This window comes from Antechinus flavipes, chromosome 3 (assembly GCF_016432865.1).
Source record: "Antechinus flavipes isolate AdamAnt ecotype Samford, QLD, Australia chromosome 3, AdamAnt_v2, whole genome shotgun sequence".
In the NCBI taxonomy this organism is placed as follows: Eukaryota; Metazoa; Chordata; class Mammalia; order Dasyuromorphia; family Dasyuridae; genus Antechinus; species Antechinus flavipes.
In genome coordinates this window covers 210460509-210487235 of record NC_067400.1, presented here as the reverse complement: position 1 = coordinate 210487235, position 26727 = coordinate 210460509, and the positions used below count along the sequence as shown (strand labels likewise).

The 26727-nt window shown below is 35.0% G+C and overlaps 1 protein-coding gene across 3 annotated transcripts in view; it reads right to left on the bottom strand.

The window, feature by feature from the left end:
- Window positions 1–26727, bottom strand: part of ARHGAP6 (Rho GTPase activating protein 6) — a 337783-nt gene that overhangs the window by 54139 nt on the left and 256917 nt on the right. For all 3 annotated transcript variants that reach the window (XM_051984535.1, XM_051984533.1, XM_051984534.1), the window contains 2 exons: window positions 19551–19622; window positions 239–495 (listed from right to left, as the gene is read on the bottom strand). In XM_051984535.1, the coding sequence (XP_051840495.1) occupies window positions 239–495; window positions 19551–19622 (329 nt within the window). The remainder of the gene's footprint in view (window positions 1–238; window positions 496–19550; window positions 19623–26727) is intronic.

The window sequence follows — 26727 nt, the reverse complement described above, 5'->3', positions numbered from 1 at the left end:
GAAATTTGAAGAAGCTAGATTAGATGATATCTAAGGACCTTTCCAACTCTGGCATCTATAGTCCCATGATTGATGATCCAGAAGGTTTCTTTCCACTAAATTATGTTAATAGTTTTCTGCTATAAGGGCAAGAGCTAAAATTTTAGATTACATGTAGGCTTGCATATAGTTTTTTAAGCTTACTTAACATCTACACATTGGGTATGTAACTATCCTAGGAGAATAAAGACATGCTTACCCTCCTCCTGGCCCGTGGAGCAGGTTCTGGAGTGTTAGGGGACGTTGACTCATTTGGTGTTTCTGAGGTTGAGCTAAGAGATGAGTTACTGCTTGAGAGTTCTTTGTTTTGTTTCTTGCTTCCAAATGGTAAAAGTGAAGCTACAAAGTCAGATGCATCTTTTTGCTCCTCTTTCTGAGAGTCCTGTTTTAGTTTGTAGGCCCGGTCATTAGCAATTACTTGGGATAATGGCATTCCAAAAGCCTGGGGTATAAATTCTGGAATTAAAGAATAGAATTCCACAATTAAAAAAAAGTCAAATGCATAGCATTTCTTTTATTTCAGATCAATTTTCCAAGATAAAAATACTTAAATGAAAAATTTTAGAAGATAGTTATATTTTTAGCTGACTATTCTCTTATTTAAGAAGCCTTCTCCAACTGAAAGGTGTTTCCTTCTCCCTCAAATCTTCTTAATTCTTTTAAATTTCTCTGTTGATCCTCATATCATTGTACTTGTGTATTTAACATATTGTCTTACCTCGTTTTCTAATAAAGTACAAATTCCTTGATGGAAAAGAATGTTCTGTTTCTATATTTATATTTATCTTATCCATTAGAATGTTTTGCACATTTGTTGTTGTATCTGACTCTTTCTGGTGCCATTTGGGATATTTTTGGCACATACTGGAGTGGTTTGTCATTTCTTTCTTCAGCTCATTTTACAGATGAGGAAACTGGGGTAAACAGGGTTAAGTAACTTGCCCAGAGTCACAGAGACTGACTGAGACCAGATTTGAATTCAGTAAGATAAGTCTTCCTGATTCCAAACCCAGTGCTCTATTCACCACGACAACTAGCTACTCTGTTTTGCACACTGCAGATGCTTAATATATGATAAATTTAATTTGATTCCAATTAATGAACTATTGCATAAAATTCATATATTATGTATCTTATTGATCCCAAAGAACTAGAAACTAACGAATACTGAGATGTTTTATTATGATATGTAGTACATGACACATATTTTGTCCTTTAATTCTCATCTTGAAAAAAAATTTGTCATGTAAGGCTTCTCAACAGTCTACAAAACTTTGGCATCTTTCATTTCCCCCACAGGTTTATCAGGACTGTTGTTATTTCAATTATTAAGACATGCTAACAAGAATTGCCAATCTATTTATCCATTGTGCCACTTAATACCACAACATCTCTTATTCATCTCGTTCTCATCCTTATACATACACTACCAAGACCCTGGTATAGACCATACACACACACACACACACACACACACACACACACACACACACACAAATTTTCCTTCTTTATTTGTGGGCTTCACTTGCAAGCTCTTTCTCGATGAAATCACCAGATAAGTTATAAGTTGACTTAATATGTAAAATCTTATCAGATTCTTAAAAGAGCATTGCTATGTCCTCATTCTTTGCAAGTAATGTTAATAAGTTACATACATAGTGTTCTTTTGGAGACTAAAATGTCCCAAGAAATGTTTCTTGTTTGTGGAAGGGCAATGAAAACTTCCCCAACTTCTTCACTTTCTTCTCTTAGGACAACCGTGAATCATCTTTTCACTGGAAGTTATGATGTATTAATAGTATTATAGCAAGAGAGTGCAGGTGGGTTTTATGCAATTGTCCTTGTAGTGTATGAAATTATATTTTAAGAATATTAACAGTTGATTTATTTATAGTTAGTGTGTGAATTGTGTGATCCTGAGCATCTTCTGTCCCTCTTCTGTCACCTTTTTTTTGCTGTTCCTCAAAGAACTGAGGAAGACTTTGTTTTTCTGGTTGTTTCATGGGTCCCCACAGCTATTTGAAATTTGAAAAAAAAAAAAAAGCCTAGATGTCAACTTACCTGAATTTAGTGAGGTAACAATAAGTCAGTCAATGAACATTTATTTAATTAACAATCTCCTGTGTTCCAAGCACTGCACTAAGTACAGGGGATATAAAGAAAAGCAAAAGATAGATAGTCCCTGCTTTTAAGAAGCTCTAATTGGGAAGAAAATATTCAAATGACTATATACAAAGAAACTACAGACAATTCTCAATATCTTTGTATTTAACTTTCTGGACTTCAAGTAAAAGTAAAAACGAGGTTACTAGTAAAATAATACAAATGTTTGAACTCCAGAAAGTTAAATATAACAAACATTATTTTTGACAAATTGTACTTTTCCTAACACCATAACCATTAAATAATCCATAAAATGCAGTACACAAAATAAAAATTGTAACATTCAAAACATTTTTCTTACTACTCCCAACTATGCGCAATAGAGAAAAAGCCTGCACAAGTTTGTGGGGCATTGGTATATTACTAGGTGCATTACTGTTCTTGTTCACCTTACTATTGTAGAATAAAGAACTCCAAGATCATTTCTTGCATATTTTCATTGTTTACCTTTAAAATTCAAGTTTTGTGTAATAATTATGCACCGACAATGTATTGCAACTCCTTTTAGATTCTAAGATGATATCTAGACCTTACCATTCTCAGGATGTTCTGATAGCAGTGATTACAATCCCAACAACCTCTCACTTGACTTTCAGAGGTAGTCACGGTAAAGAGATTTATAGGAGTATAGTTTGCAGCCCAATACCCTCACACCACTATCTGATCTAGTGGAAGATAATTCATGTTTTCATTTTTAGGAATTTTATTTGTTGTACAGAATTTATGGTATTATAGGTTTTGGTAAATAATTAAAAGTGAATATTGTCTGAAATCAATGTTTTGTTTTTTAATTGAGATGTTAGCATAAAAGATCACAGAATTCTAGAGAATTACTAGTGAGAAAAATGTTTTGAATGTTATCAGTTTTATTTTGTGTAACAAATTTTATAAATTATTGCAGAGGTATTAGGAAAAGTGCAGATTATCACAATCGATGTTTTGTTAAGAATGGTATGCAACAGCCCTTTTTTTGGAGTGGCAAAGACTGGAAATTGAGTGAATGTCCATCAGTTGGGAAACTGAATAAGTTATGGTATATGAATGTAATAGAATATTATTGTTCTATAAGAAATACCATATGGCTAATTTCAGAAAAACCTGGAAAGACTTACATGAACTAATCCTGAGTGTAATGAGCAGAACCAGAATAGTAACAAGAAGATTATGAATGCTCAACTGTGAAAGACTTGGCTCGTTTCAACAAAGAGGTGATTCAAGGAAATTCCAACAGACTTGGATGGAAAATGCCATCCATATCCAAAGAGAGAACAATAGAGATTGAATGTGGATCAAAGCTTTTTTTGGTTGTTGTTGTTTGCTCACTTTTTTTTTCTTTCTCATGATTTTTCCCCTTTTGATCAGATTTTTCTTGTGCAGCATGATTACTATGAAAATATGTTTAGAAGAATTATACATGTTTAATCAATATTGAATTGCTTGCTGTCTTGAGGAGGAGTTGTGAGGGAGGGAGAAAAATTTGAAACACAAGGTTTTGCAAAGATAAATGTTGAAAACTATTTTTGCATGTATTTGGAAAAATAAAATACTATAAAAAAGAATTGTATGCAGAAAAGTGTATTTTCAACGATGTCTAATAAAAGATTACAGTTTTTGATGGTCATGGAAACCTCATCTCCTATTTCTCATTGGAGGGAATGTATCAAGATTCACATTTTTATTTTTATTTTTCACACCATTTTCTAGGAATATTACCCCCATGAAAATTGATGATTGACTACATACATACAGGATGAATCTGAAATAATCAGTAGAAGGAAGGAATTACAATTAAAAAGGATTAAAGGTGGGATTTTAACTAAAGACTTAAAGGAATTCAGAGAAGGCAGGAGATGAAAATAAGTAATAAGAGTGTTGTAGGCATAATGTGTCAATGGGGCATGGAGTGTCTCATTTGGGAATATCACTTTGACAGCAAAGTGGAGCATAGATTGCTTTGGATAGAGATTTATGGCAAGAAGACCAATCAGCAGGCATGAATTGATGAGGGTCTATACCAGGGTCTTGGTAGTGTATGTATAAGGATGAGAAGGAGATGAATAAGAGATGTTGTGGTATTAAGTGGCACAATGGATAAAGCACCAGGTCAAGAGGCAGGAAGACCTGAATTAAAATTTAGCTTCAGATATTTGCTGGTTGGATGATCCTAGGCAAATCACTTAACCAATGTTTGCTTTGGTTTCCTCATCTATAAAATGGTGTTACTGATGAAAACATAATCAGGAAAGGGAATAGAGATTTATATTGTAGGATACAGATTGGAGAGGCAGGAAATAAAAACTGAAAGTTATGGATGGTTAAAGGAAAGAAGTTTTTTCAGCTATATGGAGAAAAGGTAATTGTACATATGTCTCAGCCACCCTATCCTAGGTAACAGCTTTGATAAAAAAAGATAATTATGTAGATTACATTCCACTTTTCCTCTTCTGTCATTTATGTGCCATTGAAGGAAATAAATGTAGCCCTTAGTAGAAAATACCATTTATCTTGTAGCAAGACCTAGCCAAGAATTTTAGTTACAGTGTCTAAAGAGATATAATTAGTTCCTATAAAGCTGATCTTGTATTTCCAAATTTATTAGGTGATGGAAGTCATTAATTCAAAATAGCATATGCAAAATTGTGCCTTACCTAGCAAATAACTCAATCCAAGTCAAGAAATATTTATCTCAGTATGTACCAGGCTTTTCACTAAGTACTAGGGATTTTTTTTAAAGGCAAAAGACAAACTCTATTCTCAAGGAGCTCATAGTCTAATGGGGAAAACAATATGCAAACAACTATGTGCATATAAGATATATATGGGATAATTTGGAGATTATCAAATAAAAATAATTTTTAAAAACCTCTCACAGCATAAACAAAGAGAAAGAGGCCAAAGTCATAATGTTTTTCAATTGTTTCAGTTGTGCCCAACACTTTGTGATCCAATTTGGGGATTTCTTGACAAAAACTCGTAGTAGTATAGAATAAATCAAAGGACGTATTTCTATTTGTACTTATTATCAATACTGAAGAAGAATAGATAGTAAGTGAAAGCATTATTAAGGACTTACTATATGCCATGTATATGGTAAGAGGTGGACATAAAAATTCAAGAAATGAACTCTTGTCCTCAAAATGCTTACATACTAATGGGGGAATGAATAAATAAATAAACATCTAAATATGTGTATGTGTGTATATATGTGTGTGTGTGTATTAAATATGTATATGTATTTGTATGTGTGTGTATGTGTATGTGAGCTAGAAACCAGGAAGGATCCCTCTCTGAGGCATGACACAAAATATCTGGAAATGAATACTTGCAGATCAGTCTCCTAGGTAATCAGATAGATATGAATTTAAATCAGAAGAAAAAAGAAACTGAAAAATAGCTATAATCCTTAATGTTTATGTTTAGAATTCTTTGACTTGCATAAATTGTAACTATTGTGGCTAGAGTACAAATCCTGAAATCCATAAAATAAAAAAAAATGTAAAATAATTATATTTTATTATTATGTACAAAGTACCTCATTACTTATTATGTATTAAGTACCTATTACGCTTGGCCCTATGTTAGATTCTATGAGTAATGTAGAAGAATAAGATAAAGTCCCTAGCCTTAATGAGCTTATCAGCAAGTTAAGGAAAAAATATATGGATTATGCATTAAACAGTCAAAAGTCAGAGGACCTGGATTCAAATGATGGAGCTAGCTTGGTTGCTTTTTGAAGTTTAGCTCTTGATCTGGAATTCCATAGAAAGATATAGTAGTTTATAGTTAAAGGATAAGACATAGTTTAAGAAAGCAGTTTGACAGAAGAAATAAAAGATTTATGTAATTCAGCTGTACTTGGAAATATGAGTAAAGTTTGAGATTTGTATAGATGAAGAGAAGAGAGAATGTTTTTAAGAACAGGAATGAAAGCAAGAGTGAGAATAATATTCTTTTAGCAACAATGGGGATGATGACAGCTTCAGTGTAGCAATGTGTTGTATAGAAGTAAGGATACAGATTACCTACATATGATGGAACATTAGATTATGGTCTTAAAAGTTAACTAAACATAAAGTTTATATACAAAGGGAATGAGTGAAAAAGATTCGGGGCATGGCATGATGAAAATATGTACTTTCATAGCCTTTTAAGACAATAATTTTGCTGTGATTATAGTCTATTGGGAAATGGAAATATATTCATGTTTCTATGAATATACTGGAATTATTACAGATTTCATATTTCATAATGAGGAATAAATTACCAGCAATATTTTAATTTAATAAGGATGGAAACATTAGCAGAAGATATCTATTAAAACAACAATTAATGATATCTGGGAAGAGAAAAATAAACAAACAAAATTCACTACTTTTGTTACCATTTTTCCTATCTGTGGACATTAGCCAGAGCTTGATCTTGTGATAAAAAATCTGTCATCCATATGAACAAAGGATTATAACTCCAGAGACAGCTGAGTAATTCAGTAGAGTACTAGACCCAAAGTCAGGAAAATCTATATTCAAATCCAATCTCAAAGTAGTTGTATGACCTTAAATGAGTCACTTGACCTCCGTTTGCCTCAGTTTTCTTAAACTGCAAAATGGGGATAAATAATAGCATCTAAATCCCAGGGTTGTTATGAGAATCAAATGAGATATTATTTGTAAAGTGCTTAGCACAGTGCCTACACATAGGTAGTATATAAATACTATTATTATTTTCCTCAAGCAATAAGTTGAAGGAAACTAATATTTTTTTCTTAAAATGGGTACTTTAAAAATTATTTTGTAATTCTATCTCTAAACATAACCATTTTCTATTGCTTCATTTTTGATGGTAGAAGTAGTCATGGGGAGAAGCTGAATTCAGTCAGTTAATCAGTTACACATTTGTCCTTTTCAAAATAGTTGTTTGGTCAAATAGAACCATGGTCTTTCAAATCAGTTTATGCATGTGAACAGAAATTCTAATTTCCCCCAGTAAAATCCATAAATTAAAATCAATTTTGTTTCTTCAAACATATATATACACATTCTTCAAACTTTTTTTTAATTGATCTGTGATTTCATTTTAACTTGATCAGGTAGATCTCCAGTTTTGGACCTTATAATCTGAATGTAGTCTGGAATATGGAGAGATTACATAATATGTTCACAATAATACTACCATTATGTGTCAGAGTTGGGCTTGAACCTAAGTCCTTAGATCTCTTGGTGAGTTATTATATAGTATATTGGCAATGCTAAGAGGCTATGACTTCTTGAAATAGGATTTATATAGATATTTGAGATTTTTCATTATAAATTCTTCTTCCTCCCCCTCTCCAGATTTTACTCACAGTATGAGCTCAATAATTGCTGCTAACTGACTATAGGAAGGTGTTACTTTCTTTACTTGGAAGTCAAAATGCTCTCATACTAATACAGATAAAAAGTCACTGTTTTCTCTAATTAATTACCAAAGGCAGATATACAATGATAAGGTTAATATTAGTTCCCCACAAAATTGAACAACATCTTCCTCCTGAATTAGGGCACCAAGAAGGGAAGGAAGTAGTTCAGGCCCTGGCTGTCAGTTTTTAACAATAACTGTATTTTTCATTTAGAAAACAGGATGTATTGACTTAATGAGGAAATGAAGTGAAGAAATACAGGTCACCTCTGTTAGAAGCCTGAGTGAGAAATGGAAGATTGTAATATATACATGAATGACACTTGTCTTTTTTCTACATGTTTTGACAATAAAAATGCAAGAAAAATCCTTGACGGACCATTTGCTTGGGGGGAAATCACTAATCTAGAAAATGTGTTTGATAGAATGGTCTTGGGGAAGCTATAATTTAACAAAAAAGCAAACACTATGAGGACAATGATGATTGTATTCAACTCAGGATAATAAAAATGATAAAGATTCCTACTATAGGTCAAGTATCATGATAACAAACATTTTGGTAAAATGAGTTTTCCAAAATATGACTGATGGTTCACTATTTCCCAATAGTGTTAACTACAGTTCCATTCTAGTGCAATAAAATAATTTTGACAGTACTTTGGAACTCATAGAAATGGGATCTGAATCATCATAACATTTTTATAAATCAAGTTACTGATTTACAGCGATGATCATACTTTCAAAATAATCTTTCTTTGATGTTCCAATGATGCATAGTCAAGCTGTTTATTTTTCATTTCAGCAGACACTAAGGAAAAATGTTTCTATTCTTATCACTGTCAACACACATTAAAAAAATGCAAGTGAATGCACATACACATACAAAATCTTTCCCCAAAGCCCATGTAGAATTCCAGTGATGTCAATAACAAAAACAAAAAATATCTGAATAATGTTATGTTGTGCCTATGCAATGTTAAATATCACTATTTAAAGAATTGCATTGCTTTTGTTGTTACTGTTCAGTCATATCCAACTCTTTATGATGCTATTTGGGGTTTTCTTGACAAAGTACTAGAGTAGTTTTCTGTTTCCTTTTCCAGATCATTTTACATGTGAGGAAACTGAGGCAAATAGGGTTAAGTGACTTGCCCAGGGTCACTATCAACTATCCAAAGTCAGATTTGAACTCAGGAAGATTAGTCTTCCTGACAACAGGCTTGGTACTCTATTTCACCCAACTTCTCCCATTTAAAAATACCTTCATACTACATGAATTTGCTCTGAAAATACAAAAGTCTCCCAGAATCACTCTGAAAGGATATTTTTAAGCAGCTAATTTAACTTCAGAGACTACTGATATCATTTATTTTGCATATTTTACATATTTCTAGATCTGATAAAAGACCACTTCTACTGACATTAAAACTGGAAGAGAATTAAAAAAGAAAGGATCTTGGAAGAGTACACTGGACACACCCTAAGGATGTAATGTATGAATCTTTCCTGTCTCTGAAGAAACCAAAAAAATATCCCTTTGCCAGCAAATCAGGGAAGAGACCTGTAAATGTGCAGACAGTAGGACTAGCAACAACAAGAAAAATGAATCAAGAAGCCATAAATAACAAGCCATATGAGGATTAGAGTGACAAACAGTGGAATAATAAATGCAACATGAGGAGAAAAGAATGTCCAATGGTTCATGGTAATGCTGGGTTTTAAATGTGTGATAAGCAGAAATCCCAATACAGTGACTCACCCATAGTAGGAACTAATAATCCAACAGCACAAAGAAAGCTTAGGTAAGTATGGAAACCTTCAGAACATTTGCAAATAAATCAGAGACCTGTTCTGTCATTTTTAGCATCTGGAAGCTTAAAATGTCACTATTTATAAATGTGAATAATTAATGACCGGTAGATTACTCAGACGAAATAGTTGAGACTTTGGTTCTGATTTCCATCAAAATTTTGTTCTTTTTTCCATATAATAGGCTTAAATATTGACAATAGCTTTGCTTTCTCCAAAGGGCTTTTCTCCCACTTCTGTATGCAGTTATTCCTTAAATTATATCATGTTGCTTAAACCTCCTAGGAAAGGGAGTGTAAGCAGGGAATGTTAGATGCAAAGGAGCTAATAGCATCTCTCTTCTGGGGTTGTTGTGAGAACCAAATAAAACAGCATATACACAGCTTTTTGTAAACCTTAAATGTTAGATAAATGCTAGCCACTGGTTCATCTTTAGCCCTTTGCTGGGCTCTTCTGTTCACCATGTTGAAAAACCATGAAAAGAGTTCCTCCCCACTCAGTCAATCCTGATCCATGCACCCTTCCATGGGTGGGATAGTGAGTGGAAGGATGGGAAGAGAAGATAAGGTAACAGGGATAGGGTAAAAAGAGAGGCTGAAAAAGAAGAGGAAAAACAAAATAGAGGGAAATTCACAAATTATAATTATGACTTTTAATGCTAATGGAATTTTTTATAGTAGCTCTCTTTATGGTGGCAAAGGACTAGAAATTGTAGGGATCCTCATCTATTGGGAAAGTTATCGTATATAGTTGTGATAGAACACTACTGTGCTATAAGAAATGATGAGATCAATGATCTCAGAAAAGCATGCAAAGACTTGCATAAAATGATGAAGAATAAAAGGAGCAGAACTGAGTGAACACTATATACAGGAACAGCAAGATTGTTTAAAAACAACTTTGAGTGAACAAGTCATATTGACTATTATAAATACATGAATTAAAAATAAAGGACATATGAAAAATGATACTATCTGTATCCAGAGAAAGAATGTAAAAAGTATATATAGAATAATTTTTACATTTACATATACATACATGCATATATTTTTATTTGTATGCATATATATTTATATATACTATACACACACACACACACACACACATATATATATAACATATATACATATACATTATATGCATATTTGTGACTAATGATAGCCATCTGTAGAATGGGGCAAAGACAGTAAAAAGGGGGAAAGAAAGGGAATTTACTTTATTATATATTTAAAAGGAATAATGAATTTTACATTACAGCTCCTCTCTTCTGGGGTTGTTGTGAGGACCAAATAAGATAGGATATGCAAAGCTTTTTGTAAACCTTAAATGTTAGATAAATGCTAGCTACAATGATGATGTTAATTACAAAATGGTAACTAGTTTATCAATAAATAAACCAGTGCCTGCCAATTGTTTTCTTACACCTATACTTTGTCTCTATTCTTTATTATCCAACACTGGCATTGAATCTTAATCTTTTGATTTCCATCTTTTGGGGATTTCTGTTTATTGACTGTTTCATTTTCTGTTGACATTTAATGTCAAAGAGCTATAAAAGTGCCAATTTGTTATTACTGCAGTGTTCCATTGCTCTGACTCATATAATCTTGACCTTAAATTGTAAAAAGAATGATGCAATGAAATTTAAGCAGGAAGAAAACTTTCCAGAACTCAAATGACCCCCATATTAAAACAATAATAATTGATTTTATATAGATTATAAACATGACATATATAATAGTCTTTGAGATCATTATGAAATAATCGAATTTACATATTGTACAGTAATAAGAAACTCAAATTAGCTCAGATTTCCAACTAGGAGAACAAGTTGAATTTTAAAGCCCTTGGGGAAATCAATGGCTTAAAAGTAAGATTACTTTTGGGGAAAGTTTAGAGAAAAAACTTATGTCTTTATATGACAGACTTTCTTTATAAATATTGGCTTGGAATTGGTTCTTATAAAAATATAAACTATAATACACGTCACATCTTTCGATGGAAAAGAAGAAAGCAATATTGCTATCGTCCTGTTGTTATAAAATGACTTTTATAATAAAACATAGAATATGATTCATTTTATCAGACCAATTAATGTATGGTATGAACCACACCCTCTCCACTGGGAAAGTAATTCCATTCTGAAAAGCTGTTCAACTTTATTTTTAGATGATCTAGTGAGAAGGGTCATTCAGAATTTCCTGTTTTTTTTTTTTTTTTTTTTTTTAATTCTCTGGCTCTCAAACTGAAACGATTATAATTTTTACATGTGCAGCTGTTAGGAACCCAAATGCTAATATTCAAACAAAAGGAAACAATATGAAACTTTTAGTTCTGTGCCAAAATAGCAAGTTGTTCCTATCCCAGAACACTTAAACAGTGCCTCTCAGTTTTCATATAGTTACTATAAAAATAAGCTCGTGGTATAGGGAAGTGAGTGCTAGATGTGCAGTTAGGAAAGCCTTAGATTTTAATATTGGCTTTCTCACTCACTAGTTTGGAAGTTTGGCGAAGTCTATGAAACCTTTCTCACAAAAATATTTTTAAATACATAAAATCCAAAGAAAGGAAACTAGCTATATTAAAATACATCCCTCTTTTTCTCCCTCCTCTCTCTTTTAAGTTAATGGGTCACTCCAGATTAAGAATTCCTGCTTTAAGCAAACCACTTAAACCTGTCTGAGCTTCAGTTTCCCCAAATGTAAAATGGGAATAATAATAATAATTATAAAACTTAACTTCATGGGCTTCTTGGAAGGGAAGCTCTGAACAAACTGTAAGATACTATGCAAATATAAGTTGCTTTTATGCTTAGGATTGCATCCCTCCATCCCAACCTCCTCCCTCTCCCCCCCCCCCCCATGAACCCATTAAATTCATCATTGTTGGAATCTTTACAAATTGTTAAGTCATTAGAGTTGATAGAGACAATAATTATCTGATTTAATATGGTTCAGTATGATTGATCTGATCCTACAAGGAGATGTTATGGACCAGAAGAAACAAGGTACTAAGTGGAACTGAGAAACAATGCTTGTGTTCACACCTTTACTCATTGGAGTTCACAAGTATGGGAGATTCACAAAGTTAACTGTGTAACTTTGTGAATTCACACCTCCCTTGAAGCTCTTAGGGCGAGAGAGCATGCTGGGAGGAAACCCATAATCCCACTCTCATATACCATAATCCCACTCTGTCAGAGATGGAGCATAAATAGAGTTTCAGTGAGCCAGTCAAGGGAGTGCAGCTGAAAAGGTTGAGAAGGGAGCATCAGTTCAGTTGAGGAGAAGGACTCTCTTGGAGGCACAACCAGATTCAGCACTATGGGAGATTGAGGGCCAGACACCCTCTCTCAGAGGCAAGAGATTCATCCATTTTCCACCTTTGTGCTGGCTGGAGGCTGAAGACAGCAGAGGCAGAAGCAAAGGACAAAGCTGCAAGAGCTCTTGGAACCAAGCAGAGAGCTAGGCCACTAAGAAAACTAACTGGGCTATTTTGGAAGGAGAAAATAACCATTTGGATTTTAATCAGCTGGCTGCATTTTGAGATGATTATTACTTTTAAGTGAAATTAAGGTTGCCTCCAGAAAACCTCCCCAAGAAACTTGCTCCCAGAGAGAACCATTATATTTTAAAGAAAAAGAACACTACATTTTGGCACCTGAACAGGGACTGACAGAATCCTGATCCAGTGGAAAAGCCTCTGATCCTGATCCAGTGGAAAAGTCTCCTCAACCCAGAAATTAAGGTGAGTACAACAAAGAAATTTTGTTAAAAGAGTTAAAGTAGAATTTCAGCTAAGATGGGACAGATATTTAGAAAATAGCCTTCTGTTTCTGTTCAAGAAAAATGTTTAGAGAGCATTGTCAAGGTTATGGAAAGCTAAGGTTTGATTATAATTTTGGAGCAGATCACTGAACTTTTAGAAACTGTAAAGCACATATGTCCTTGGTTCTCTATGGAAAAAGAATTGGATTTAGACGAATGGAAATTAATAGGAGAAAAACTGGGTGAATACTACAGATCTAATCCAAACTCAATAGAGTGGAAATTAGAAGGAGAGGATCTTTGTCAATTTTGCAATAAAAATGCAATTTTTCAAAGACATACTTAATACATATAATTTAATACAACTGGCTTTAGGGAATTTTATAAGTGTTAAAATAAGGAAAAAGAATAAAGTGCCAACTAAACTAGGTGAAAAGCAGGAAGAATCAGATAAGAATGGAGTTAAGTACAATTCTGAGTGTGATATTTCACAGCAGGAGAAATTAGATCATTCCACATCTCATGACCCTCCCCCCTCAATTAATCCTTCATGGGTTGAGGAAGAAGTAAGAGGGGAAGGGGAGTAATGCAATCAGAACCACCTATTAAGGCATCTCCTGTGAAGCAGAATATGACAAGATTAGAAGAAGCATTAATTAAGGCAAAAAATGAAGGAGAATATATATCTGATTTTATAAATGCATATCCTGTGATTAAAAAGCTTGATTCTTCAAGTCAAAAAGAGAGAAAATACACTCCTTTTAATTTGGAAAAAATTAAAGATTTGAAAAAGGAGTGCACTCTTTATGAGGCTACATCATCTTATGTGAAGCTATTACTAGATAATTTGTCTTATGAAGTCTTAACTCTGAATGATTGGAAATCCATAGCAAGGTCATGTTTAGAACCTGGACAAAATTTGTTGTGGTTTTCAGAGTTTCATGAATTATGTAAGATTCAAGTCCAACGTAATAGGCAAACAGGAGCTATTGGACAAATCACTTTTGACCAACTAGCTGGTGAAGGTTAGTATGGAGAGAATTCAGAACAGATTTATTATCCCATACCAGTGTATGAGCAAATTTCTAAGGCTGCAATAAAAGCTTGGAGTTCTCTCCCTGGACAGAAAGATGGAAGTAAAGCCTTCTAAAAAATAGAGCAAAGTCCCAATGAACCTTTTGCTGATTTTGTGGGATGTTTGCAAACAGCTGTAATAAGAACCATTGGAGATAATGCTGCCCAGAAATAACGACCAGACATCTGGCTAAGGAAAATGCCAATGAGGTTTGCAAAAGAAGTATTAAGGGGACTACACAAAGATGCTCCTTTAGAGGAGATCATAAGACACTGTGCCACAGTGGGCACAAATGCTTATTCATCATCATAGTTTGATGAACATGGAAAGACAAACCGCTTGGTAAGGGACTTCTAGAGAAATTCGTAGATGTTTTCAGTGTGGAAAAGTTGGACATTTGAGATATGGAGATAGAATGAGAAGACAGGGTGAGAGAATAAAACCCAAAATCCCATGTCCAAAATGTAACACTGGGCCTCTGAATGTAGATTGACTCGGGGAAATGAGAGGTGGGGCCCAGCTTCAGGGCCCCAGATGGGGCAAGATGGCAGCTAAGGTTATACCCAGAGAGTTTTTAGGAATTCGATAGTAAGATATGATCAATCAGCCAAAAGGCAATTGGAGGGGAAAAGGAGATTGCAATTAGGAAAAACAGAGTTGTATGCAGTAGAGACTACTGAGATATCCCCTGGAGAGGTGAAATCTGTTCCTGTCCAGCCTATGGATCCCTTGCCTCCAGGCACAATAGGCTTGACCATTTCACCTCCTGAGAATGCTTGCAAAACCGTGGCCATCCACACACTGATGTGGGAAACTAAAGAATTTGTAGCTAATATCCCAGTCACTAACACAGGTAGACAACCTGTGATTTATCAACCAGGAGAAGTAATAGTATCAGGCTTACTGTTACATATCCCTAATAGACAATCTGATGATAGTTACCTAGATTCTGACTTCAAGCAGCAGAGTCCAGGAATATTTTAGACTGCAGCTGTGACAGATGACCGACCTATGCTCACTATTTATGTGAATGGAATACCATTAAAAGGATTGGAAGACACAGGTGCAGACAGTATAGTCATTAGAGGTGCCAGCTGGCCCAGTTACTGGCCAAAGATTAAGGCAGACACCTACATGTCTGGTGTAGGAGGATCAATAGCAGCAGAAGTTAGTGCTGCCCCTATGAAATGGACATTTGAAAATGAAACCAGAGTTTTTACTCCTTTTGTGGTTGAAAAAATCCCCATCAATCTGTGGGGAAGAGACATTTTACAGCAGATAGGATTACAATTAAGTACTTCGGCTTTTTAGGGAGGGTTGCTGTTGAAGGCCTGCCAGCACTCTCACCAGTTCCTATTCGGTGGAAAACTGATACACCAGTGTGGGTAGAACAGTGGCCCTTAACAAGAGATAAAATTCAGGCCTTAGTAGATATAGTGCAAGAGCAACTTCCTCGCTGTGTGACTCTGGGCAAGTCATTTAAACCCAATTGACTGATGCAAAAAAAAATCGTAAGAGAAAGTCTATTAAAGATATAAAAATTCTATTTGGCCTTGAGAATTTGTAGTCATTCCACTTATATGTGCACTTATAGTTAATTATATGTACACTTATTGCTATCTTAGTTAACATTCCTCTTCTAAGTTAATTTAGTTAAAATTCCACTTCCAAGAGGAGGATACACATACACACACACACACACACACACACACATACACACATGTGCACCTCACAGTTAAGACCAAAACAGACATTTTTCTTCTAAAACAATCTTCATTTTTTTTTTTTTTGACTTGAACCTGTACATGTTCTTTATGAACATTTGGAATTTAAATTCCGAGAATCTTATTCCTCATACTAGTTTATATTCCATACTAGAATTCATCAACCTTAGAATCAATAATATTAAAAATTGGGATCTGTTGAAAGCAATTCTTCTTGTCCCTGATCCTCTTAGATACTTGTTGAAATCTTACTCATTGCAATAATACTTGTAATATTTATATATATATGTGTGTGTGTGTGTGTGTGTGTGTGTGTGTGTGTGTGTGTAGAGAGAGAGAGAGAGAGAGCGCGCGCGCAGGATTGCATGTTGAAAGTGCATTTTATCTCAAGTACAAAGACCTGGGTTAAATCACACCTTCGATATTGTGTGACCTTGACCAAACCATTTAACCGCTCAGATTCAGTTTTCTCATCTGTAACATAGGAGCAATAAGACATGCCCATTTAACAGGGTTATGGTTGGGATTTAATGAGATAATGTATGTATAAATGTATGTGTTATTTATACATATATAGTCATATACTCATATGTATAGCCATATACCATACACATATATACTCATACATATATTTATGCACATATATATTTATATAAACATATATATTTGAATTGTGTCCTTTCTTGAAGTGGACTAAAATGACATCACTATGTCAGAATCAAGTTACAATGTATACAACTATGGCTGATCAAGCTTATATTAACTTGGAGTCCTCTGTCACAGGTCAGACACAAATAGTCTATATGAACATTTGGGATAGCATATATAAATACATAGAGATATACACACATAGATAACTTTGATTATTATTTACAAACAGCTTTGGCTAAAATACCACTTTCTATAAGAAGCCTTTCTCAGTGTTGGCTAATACTAGCTCAGTATTTCACAATAGCATTAGGGCACAAAATCAAAGAGACAGTCTTCCCTAAAGGCATTTATGTTCTATTGGAGAAACTTGGGACCTCTGAAACTAGCTAATCCATCTCCTTGATTTCTTTTCTATGGGAAAACTGAGGCCCAGATAGATGAAATGTTTTCCTCTAGATCACAAACTCACTAAAAAGCAGTGCTGGAGTTTAAATAATTGTTCTTTGATATCAAATCCCATGCTTGTTTCATCACAACTTTATGAAGTTTTAGAAACTATAAAGGACTATAATAAATAGATAATATTAAAATCATGATTATTTCTATGCTTAGGATAGTCTCTCAGGAGACTTAGCTCAGAAATTCCTTTTCTTAATTATGTCTAGTAGAGAGAATTCTATTTCCTTCCTCAGACAGTGTCCTGGCCAAAGTTAGTAACCTCTAGCTTGGTAACCCCTAGCTTGGATGACTGCAGTGAGCTTTAAAATGGGGCTGTGACTGATATTGTGGAGACAATATCATTAATTAGAGTTAAAGAGAATATATTTCAGTGAGGATCTCTAAGATTCAATGATGGTTTAGAAAGGCCTGGGATCCTTTCTTTATAGAAATATCATTTTTCCTCCTTTATTGAGCTTATGGTTCTGTAATAATAACAATGACACATAATTATTTAATTTTTTAAGATTTACAAATCATTTAAAATCTCATTTGGTTCTTATAATAGCCCTGTGAGCTATGTGTCATTATTATTCTTGTTTTCCTGAGGCAATTGTGGCTAAGTGACTTGCCCAGGGTCACACAGTTAGGAAGGGGTAAGTAAAGATTTAAACTGAGGTTCTCCTAACTTCAGGGCTGGTAGTTCTATCTACTACACCCCACTAGCTGTCCCCATTATTACTATTATTACAGATAAAGAAACTGAGACCCAGAGATGTGATGTGATTTGTCCAGTCACATAGCTTTCAAATGATTATAAGAATCTTCAAACACAATAGACCATCCAAACTTTAAACCCAGTATTTTTTTGAATAACCTTTAAAGTTTATAGAGTACTTTCCTTCTAACAGTTTTATAAGGTAGGAAGTCCAATTTGTAGATGAACACACTGAAGCTTAGAAGGGCAAGGTGACTTGCCTCAGTTACTTATATCGTGAGTTGCAAAGTTGAAACCTGAATCCAGTTCTCTTAATTATAGCAGCAGTGTATCATGTGCACTATAAATAAGTTTATGCCTATAGTCAATTGCCAAGTTTTATCTAAAGGAAAATTTCAGTAATTTACTGAATAGTCTGTGTATCTGGGTTTTTAAAAAAGTTATTTGCTTAATGTTTATTTTAAAAACACAGATATACACACATGTTTATGTATGTTGTTCAGCTGTTTCTACTATTATCTGACTTTGTGATCACATTTGGATGTTTTATTGGCAAAAATACTGAAGTAGTTTGCCTTTTCCTTCTTCAGTTCATTTTACAGTGAAGTACAAAAATTCCACCAAATCCAATGCTAATGTTCAGGGAAAGATGCTTATTTGTTAAGGACCATGCCTAAGTGAAGGGGTAGGTCAATTCTCCAAGAGTCCTCACAGCTGTGAATCATAACACTTGAAGGAGTTACAAAGCAGCTTTTGCAGATGTTCCTTGTGGATTGGAAATGAAATAAATTGGAGGCAAGAGGGAAGAGGAGAGAGATCAGACAAGCAACTGCCTCTCAGGAGAGAGGTCAGAGAACACAACTGCCTCTCAGGAGAGAGGTCAGAGAATGCAATTGCCTCTCAGTCTTCTTGTATCATCATCATCATCCTCTCACATGAAGAGATCCATTCTACAGATCTGAGTTAGACCTTTAGCAGTCACTGGCAGGAGGCTCCCGTATCACAACATGTGGCGCCCAAATGTGGAACATAAGAAGCACAAGAAAATAAAGCAGCAGCAATATTTGGGAGCTGTTTGTGAGTAGGATTCTCCAGGATAGTTCCTTCAGTAATCCATGGGGAAGGAAAGGGAGAAGAGACCCGGTAAGACTTTTTTTAGTAGGAGTAATTAAATGGGCCAACACATTAAAGGACCGACTGGTGAGAGACTTATGAAAAATGGCTATCCTGACTATAGTCCTCTTCTCCATTTGAAAGTTTGCCTCCATGATATCTCATAAGATTCAACACCTGTTATATAGTGCTATTTGCATTCCCTAGCATGTGGACTCAGATAGCTTAGCATGTGGACATATATAACAGCTAATGCATATACTTAGTGACCATACTGTGGGGGGAAAATAATCGCATTTCCATAAAACAAAAAATGGGGAATTATTAAGGATCATGCCTAAGTGAAGGAGCAGGTCAATTCTCCGAAAGCCTCCATAGCTGGAGAATTATAATACTTGAAAGAGTTACAAAGCAGCTTTCGCAGATGTTCCTTGTAGATTGGGAATGAAATAAATTGGAGACAAGAGAGAAGAGGAGGGAGGCACAACTGCCTCTCAGTGAAGAGGTCAGAGAACACAACTGCGTCTCAGTCTCCTTGTATCATCGTCATCCTCTCACATGAAGAAATCCATTCTACAGATCTGAATTAGACTTCAGCAGCCACTGGCAGGTGGCTCCTGTATCACAACACTTATTCTTTAGTTCATTGGATACTTTACCTCGGTCTTTGTTTTTCTCCTTTCCTAGTGAATCCAGTTTCTTTCTCAAAGATTTCTTTCTTTTTTGTCCATCTGTAAGTATTAGAAAAATGAGAAATTTTAGAATAGGATCAAGTATTTATTTTTGTAGGTTATCAACAATATCTTTGAAAAAAATGAATTCACTCTATTAAAAAATCTAATTCTATTTATTTACCTGTTTGTTCAAAATGTAAATATCAATTTCCCAAATTCCCAATGACTTTAAGAAGGATATCTACAGTTTAGAAGGATATATACAGTTTAGATTAGGTGACTAGCCTTTTAACTTTCTTGTATTCAACAAAATATCTTCCTTTATAAATAATTCATTTTTAAAGTATATTTTTCAGTCATATGAAATTCAATTATATATTAAATGATATTTTTCAACCATATAAAAGAATGCTCCAAATCAGTAACAATAAGAGAAATTAAGATGAAAACAATCTCAACTTTTACTTCACAGCCAACAAATTGAAAAGAATAAAGATAGGAATAGTGAAAAAAGGAGTTAAAAAAGGATGAGCGCACTAATACACTTTTAATGGAATTATGGATTAGTTTAATGATTGTAAAAACAGTTTGAAATTATGAGAAAAATTATGAAAATACTCATTATTTGACCCAGATATTCCATTGTTAGTCATGTATATTCCATGTTCATTGCTAGACATGTATATCAATGAGATCATTGTTGGAAAGAAAGGCCATACAGACATCTAAAATATTTATAAAAGACCTTTTGTATTAGCAATGAAATATCTATCCAATGAGTTGGAGAAATGATTTTAAAAATTTTGCCTCTTGCCCTCTTTGTAGTGGCCAGAAACTGGAAACTGAATAGATGCCCATCAATTGGAGAATGGCTGAATAAATTGTGGCATATGAATATTATGGAATATTATTGTTTAGTAAGAAATGACCAACAGGATGATTTCAGAAAGGCCTGGAGAGACTTATAAGAACTGATGCTGAGTGAAAAGAGTAGGGCCAGGAGATCCTTATATACTTCAACAATACTATATAATGATCATTCTGATGGACCTGGCCATCTTCAGCAATGAGATGAACCAAATCAATTCTAATGGAGCAGTAATGAACTGAACCAGCTATGCCCAGCAAAAGAACTCTGGGAGATGACTAAGAACCATTACATTGAATTCCCAATCCCTATATTTTTGCCTGCCTGCATTTTGGATTTACTTCACAGGCTAATTGTACAATAGTTCAGACTCTGAATCTTTTTTACAGCAAAATAATGGTTTGGTCATGTATACTTATTGTGTACCTAATTTATACTTTAATATATTTAACATCTACTGGTCATCCTGCCATCTGGGGGGGATTGGGGGAAAGGAGGGGAAAAATTGGAACAAAAGGTTTGGCAACTGTTAATGCTGTAAAATTACATATATATAACTTGTAAATGAAAAAGCTATGAAAAAAAAATTGCCTCTTTGAATCCCCAAGACTCTATATTTGGTTCTACTTTCTTGTCTAATTACTGTACATGAATATAATGGAATATTGTTATATGATAAAAATTATGAATATGATGAATACAAAAAAGGGGAGTCATGAATTGATGAGAAGTAAAAGAAGTAGAAAGAAAAAAACTATATATCATGACTACAACAATGTAAACAGACACAACAACAAAACAAGAGAAACTGAATACTGTAAAATTATAGTCTAGTTTTCAGTATAGAAGAGATACAAAAAAGTATATCCTTATTCTTCTTTGCAGAAATAGAGGATTATGAGTAAGGAACTTTGCATGTAATACCAGACATTTTTAATATATTGCTTCCTTTCACTATTTTCCCCTCTACTTTTTATTCCTCATTATTAGAGATGGTTTTCAGGGAGAGAGAGGGACTAAGGAATAATTTAGAAAATCTAGGTGATACAAAAAAAAATCACTAAGATTACTTCTTTTTTTTTTTTTTTTGGGGGGGGGGGGGGAGGCATGACAGCGTTGTCCAAAATCAAACATCCATTAAGTGTCAAGCATTTAAGGCTGAATTTGAACTCAGGTCCTCTTGACTTCAGTCAGTACTCTATCCACTCACTATACCATCTACCTACCTTCCCCCTTATAAAATTACTTTAAAAAATGATAAAAGGATACAAATTTTAAAATATAATTTTCCATTGCTGTTTAATCAAAATGCCTAATTAAATTGGCCCCAAAATGAAACAAAACTCCAAGAAATAAAGCAAATTAATATGAGGTCTAATTAAAGAATAAGTTCTGAAAGAATCAGATGAATTCCTGGATAGATTTAAAATTCACACTAACCAGTCAAGTGGCCTGGTCCTTGGAGTTGGGAATAATTCAATTCTTTTCATATTTGTTATGCAGCTTTGCTTATTTCCACATCAATCTAATTTAAATTATATACTCCAGGCAAAAGGAAATATATCCCCACCATTTTAAAATAAACTTCTATATTCAAGTTCTGATAGATGTTGGATATGTAGTACATTTTTGATGATAATTATGGTAATATGTGAGATCTGAATCAATCAATTCTTCAAACCCAGATAGAGAGAGAAAAGCATGGCTGCAAAATTCACTGGCATCACACAAGAACAAAACAAAACAAAAACAAAAAACAAATGCTTCTAATGCATTACATCTTAATTCCTATAATTTTCTCCCAGTTGACTTAATTCTCTTCATTTATAAACCACATCTAAACATCATTTTAGGGATACATCAGTACAGTATTACAGAATTTTAAAGTTGGAGCATCAATAAAAAAATCATCTAGTCCAAGCTTTATTTTTTTGTCCCCTATACTGTGTTACCAGAGAAATCATGTAGTACCTCAGTTTTGTGTTACTGTTTTGTATTTTATTTTATTATTTATATCTTAGTTTTGTATTATTGAAATGCCTTTATCTTCACCCTAGGGAGAAATTGATGCTATCTACTGATCTACAATCTATGAGATTCTCCCCATTTCATGACCCATTGCTTAAAAAAAAAGATAAAATTGTGTTCTCAGAATTAACTCTCTGCTGCCAACAGATGATGTGGCATGGTGGAAAGAATACTATAGGCTGGGATTTAATTGATCCCAACTAGCTATGTAATATTAAGAAATTCACCTGCCTTCTGTAGGTCTATATTTCCTTATTCTTGAAATGAAAAAAGATTGATTATGGCACTGTAGAAAAAGCACTGACTTGGAAATCAAAAAAAATGTGGGTGCTAATCCTACCTCTCATAATTCGTGCCTCATAATTAATGCATAAGTCAGGTTTTTTAATCCATAAAATGTGGCTGTTGGACAAGATCAGAAGTGCTTAATCTTTTTTATGCCATAGATCTCCTTTGGGGATCTGGTGAAGTCTGTGAACCCCTTCTAAGAATAATATTTCTAAGTAGTTGAAGTAATTACTAAATTTTATCTATCCATGGACTTTGTGATGAGAAAGTTATCTGTGGTTTCTAAGTTACAAATCCCTGGTATAGACTGATTGTGAGGTTCTTCCCATCCTTCAATCTATGACACAATGACCTTGCAGGTTATCTATAATACTAAAAATACATGAGCTTAACCTTCTGCTGAATTTGTTTTCCCCTTTGTTTTTAAAAAGTAACAAGGAAAGAGAATGAACATTTTATATAGCATCTACTATATGCCAGATTCAGCACTAAGAACTGTTTACCACTATTATTTCATTCAAGGGTCCTCAAACTACAGCTGCAGGTTAGATACGGCAGCTGAGGACATTTATCCCCCTCACCCAGGGCTATGAAGTTTCTTTATTTAAAGGCCCACAAAACAAAGTTTTTGTTTTTACTATAGTCCGGCCCTCCAACAGTCTGAGGGACAGTGGAACTGGCCCCCTATTTAAAAAGTTTGAGTACCCCTGCATGATTTGATCCTCATTAACAACCCGTGAGTAAGCGCTATTAATTATTATCCAAAATTTTGAAGTTGACAAAACAGAAGTGGATAGAGGTAAAAAGATTTGCCTAGGGTCACACAATAAGTAGGTTTTTCAAATTAGACTTGAAATCAGGTCTTGCTAATGCCAGCCTCAGCACTCTTATCTCCAGAAATAACCAGCTGCCTCTAAAACAAGAAAAAAAAAAAAAGACAGGAAAAAACCATGTCTGTACTCCAGGTTTTGTTAGCTTAATAGAACCTGCCAAAGTTTTTCCTGTGTTAATGGAGTCTTGGAGAACAGAAGACCACTTTTGTGCCATGAGGGAATACTGACTGGGCTTTAGGATCTGATGCATCCTACTTATGCCATTCTCCTTTTTGCATATATTTTGCAATATATGAGACTTTTAAGGAGTTATACAAAATCTTTCTGGATACTAAATATGTATGTAGTGAAATTCTATCAAACACTTAATCCAATATTTATTAAGCCCCCTGCTATGGATCACAACTTGTGCTAAAGGCAAGATTGTATCTGCCTTCAAGGAATTTACAAGATCTGATTTTTCATGACGCCATCTGTTTTTTGTTTGTTTGTTTGTTTTTTGACAAGGATACTGGAGTGGTTTGACATTTCTTTCTCCACTTCATTTATAAATGATAAAACCTGGGCAAATAGGGTTAAATGACTTGTCTACCATCACATAGCTAGTAAGTGTCTGAGGCCAGATTTGAACTCAGGAAGATGAGTTTTCCTAACTCCAAACCCAACACTCTATGGACTGTGCTGTCTACCTGTCATAATAAGGATCCTCGGGACTTCTGGTTAAGATGGCGGAGAGGAGGCACACAGCTGCATAAGCTCCACACTTTCTCTCACTATCCATTTCATTACAAGCCTCTAAATTAATGCTTGACTGAAAAAAAACCCCACAAATAGTTACCAAGAGAAGCCATGCTTGAGATTCGCCAAGAAAAGTCTGTCTTTACTGGAGGACTGGGATGGTTTTAGATCGGGCGCAGGCTGAGGGCAGCAGCAGTGAGAGCACGGGAGCAGACTGGAGAGGGGGTGGGGAGCGATCGCAGCCGTCTCTGCGGGGAGAGCTTCGCTACAGGTTTGGATATTTTGCTCCGGCAGCAAGTCAGCAGCCCAGCAGAGAAGCTAAAAACACCGGGGCTGAAGAATACAACCCCAAACAGCTGGAGTCTCTCGGGACCTGGCCGCCCCCCCCTTCCCCCCCCGCCCTACAGTGACTCAGCACGCTCTGGGCTCAGGCGCAACACAGTCCTGCTAGTGCCTCACTGCTGCCCCCCGCAGTCTGTAGAGGAAGCTCGGTAACATACCCAGCTCCCCCCAAAGAAAGACTCCAGTTTTTTCTGTTTTTCTTTGGTAGTTTGTCTTTGATTATTAGACAGAATGAGCAAGAAACTGAAGAGGACTTTAACCCTTGACAGCTTCTATACAGACAGAGAGCAGACTCTAAATCCTGAGGAGACTAAAAACAGACAGTCCCCAGGTGAATCCCCAAAGGAGGAGATCATCTGTTCCTCAGCACAGATGAACCTCATAGAAGTGATTAAAAAGGCTCTCACAAGGGAGCTAGAAGAAAAATGGGGAAAGCAGAGTGAGGCTTGGCAAAAGGAGAGGGAGGCTTGGCAAAAGAGCCTGGAGAAGTCAGTTAAAGAGAGAGTGGATAAAGAAGTAAAATCCTTGAAAAATAGGGTTGGTGAACTGGAAAACAAAATTGGCGAAATGGAAAAAAATTCCACAGAACAAAAGAACTCAATGGGACAATTAGAAAAAGATTTTTAAAAAGTGAGTGAAGAAAATACTTCACTGAAAATCAGAATTGAACAAGTGGAATTGAATGACTCGAGGAGACAAGAAGAATCAGTCAAGCAAATCCAAAAAAATCAAACAATGGAAAAGAATGTGAAATACCTTCTGGGGAAGACAACAGACCTGGAAAACAGATCCAGGAGAGACAATCTGAGAATCATTGGACTTCCAGAAAAACATGATGAAAAAAAGAGCCTGGACACTATTTTCCAGGAAATTATCAAAGAGAACTGCCCAGAAGTCATAGGAACAGAGGAAAAAATAAACATTGAAAGGATTCATCGATCACCCACTGAAAGGGATCCTAAAATCAAAACACCAAGGAATATAGTGGCCAAATGCCAGAACCTTCAGACGAAGGAAAAAATACTGCAAGAGGCTAGAAAAACCCAATTCAAGTATCAAGGAGCCACAATAAGGATCACCCAGGATCTGGCAGCATCCACATTAAAAGATCGAAGGGCCTGGAATATGATATTCCGAAAGGCTAAGGAACTTGGTATGCAACCAAAAATAACTTACCCAGCGAGAATGAGCATCTTTTTCCAGGGAAGAAGATGGACATTCAACGAAGTAAGCGAATTTCATCTATTTCTGATGAAAAAGCCAGAACTTAATAAAAAGTTTGATCTACAAATATAGAACTCAAGAGAAATCTAAAAAGGTAAAGATTAATCTTGGGAACTATGTTTTGACTATATAGATGTATAAAGAATACATGTATATCTTGTTCTAGAAATTGATGTGGAAAGGACATTGTACCAGAAAAAGGGTAAAGTGGGGGTAGTACATCTCATGAAGAGGCATAGGAAACCTGTTATATCTGAGAGAAAGAATGGAGGGGGGTGAATATAGTGGGTATCTTACTGCCTTCAGAATTGGCTTTAAGTGAAAAATCTTAAGACATATTCAATCTATGGTGAAACTTCTCCCACCTCATTGAAAAGTGAGAAGGGAAAAGTGAAAAGGGAAGGAATAAGCTAAGCAGAAGGGAATACGGAAACTGGGAGGGAAAGGGGTAAGATAGGGGGAGGAACTCTAAGGCAGGGGGAGGGATACTAAAAAGGGCGAGCTGTGAGAAGCAAGTGGTGCTCACAAGCTTAATACTGGGAAGGGGGGAAAGGGGAAAGAAGGGAGAAAAGCATAAACCGGGGTTAACAAGATGGCAAGTAATACAGAATTGGTCATTCTAACCATAAATGTGAATGGGGTAAACTCCCCCATAAAGAGGAAGCGGTTAGCAGAATGGATTAAAAGCCAGAATCCTACAATATGTTGTTTACAGGAAACACACCTGAAGCGGGGAGATACATGCAGGTTAAAGGCAAAAGGTTGGAGCAAAATCTACTATGCTTCAGGTGAAGTCAAAAAAGCAGGGGTAGCCATCCTGATCTCAGATCAAGCTAAAGCA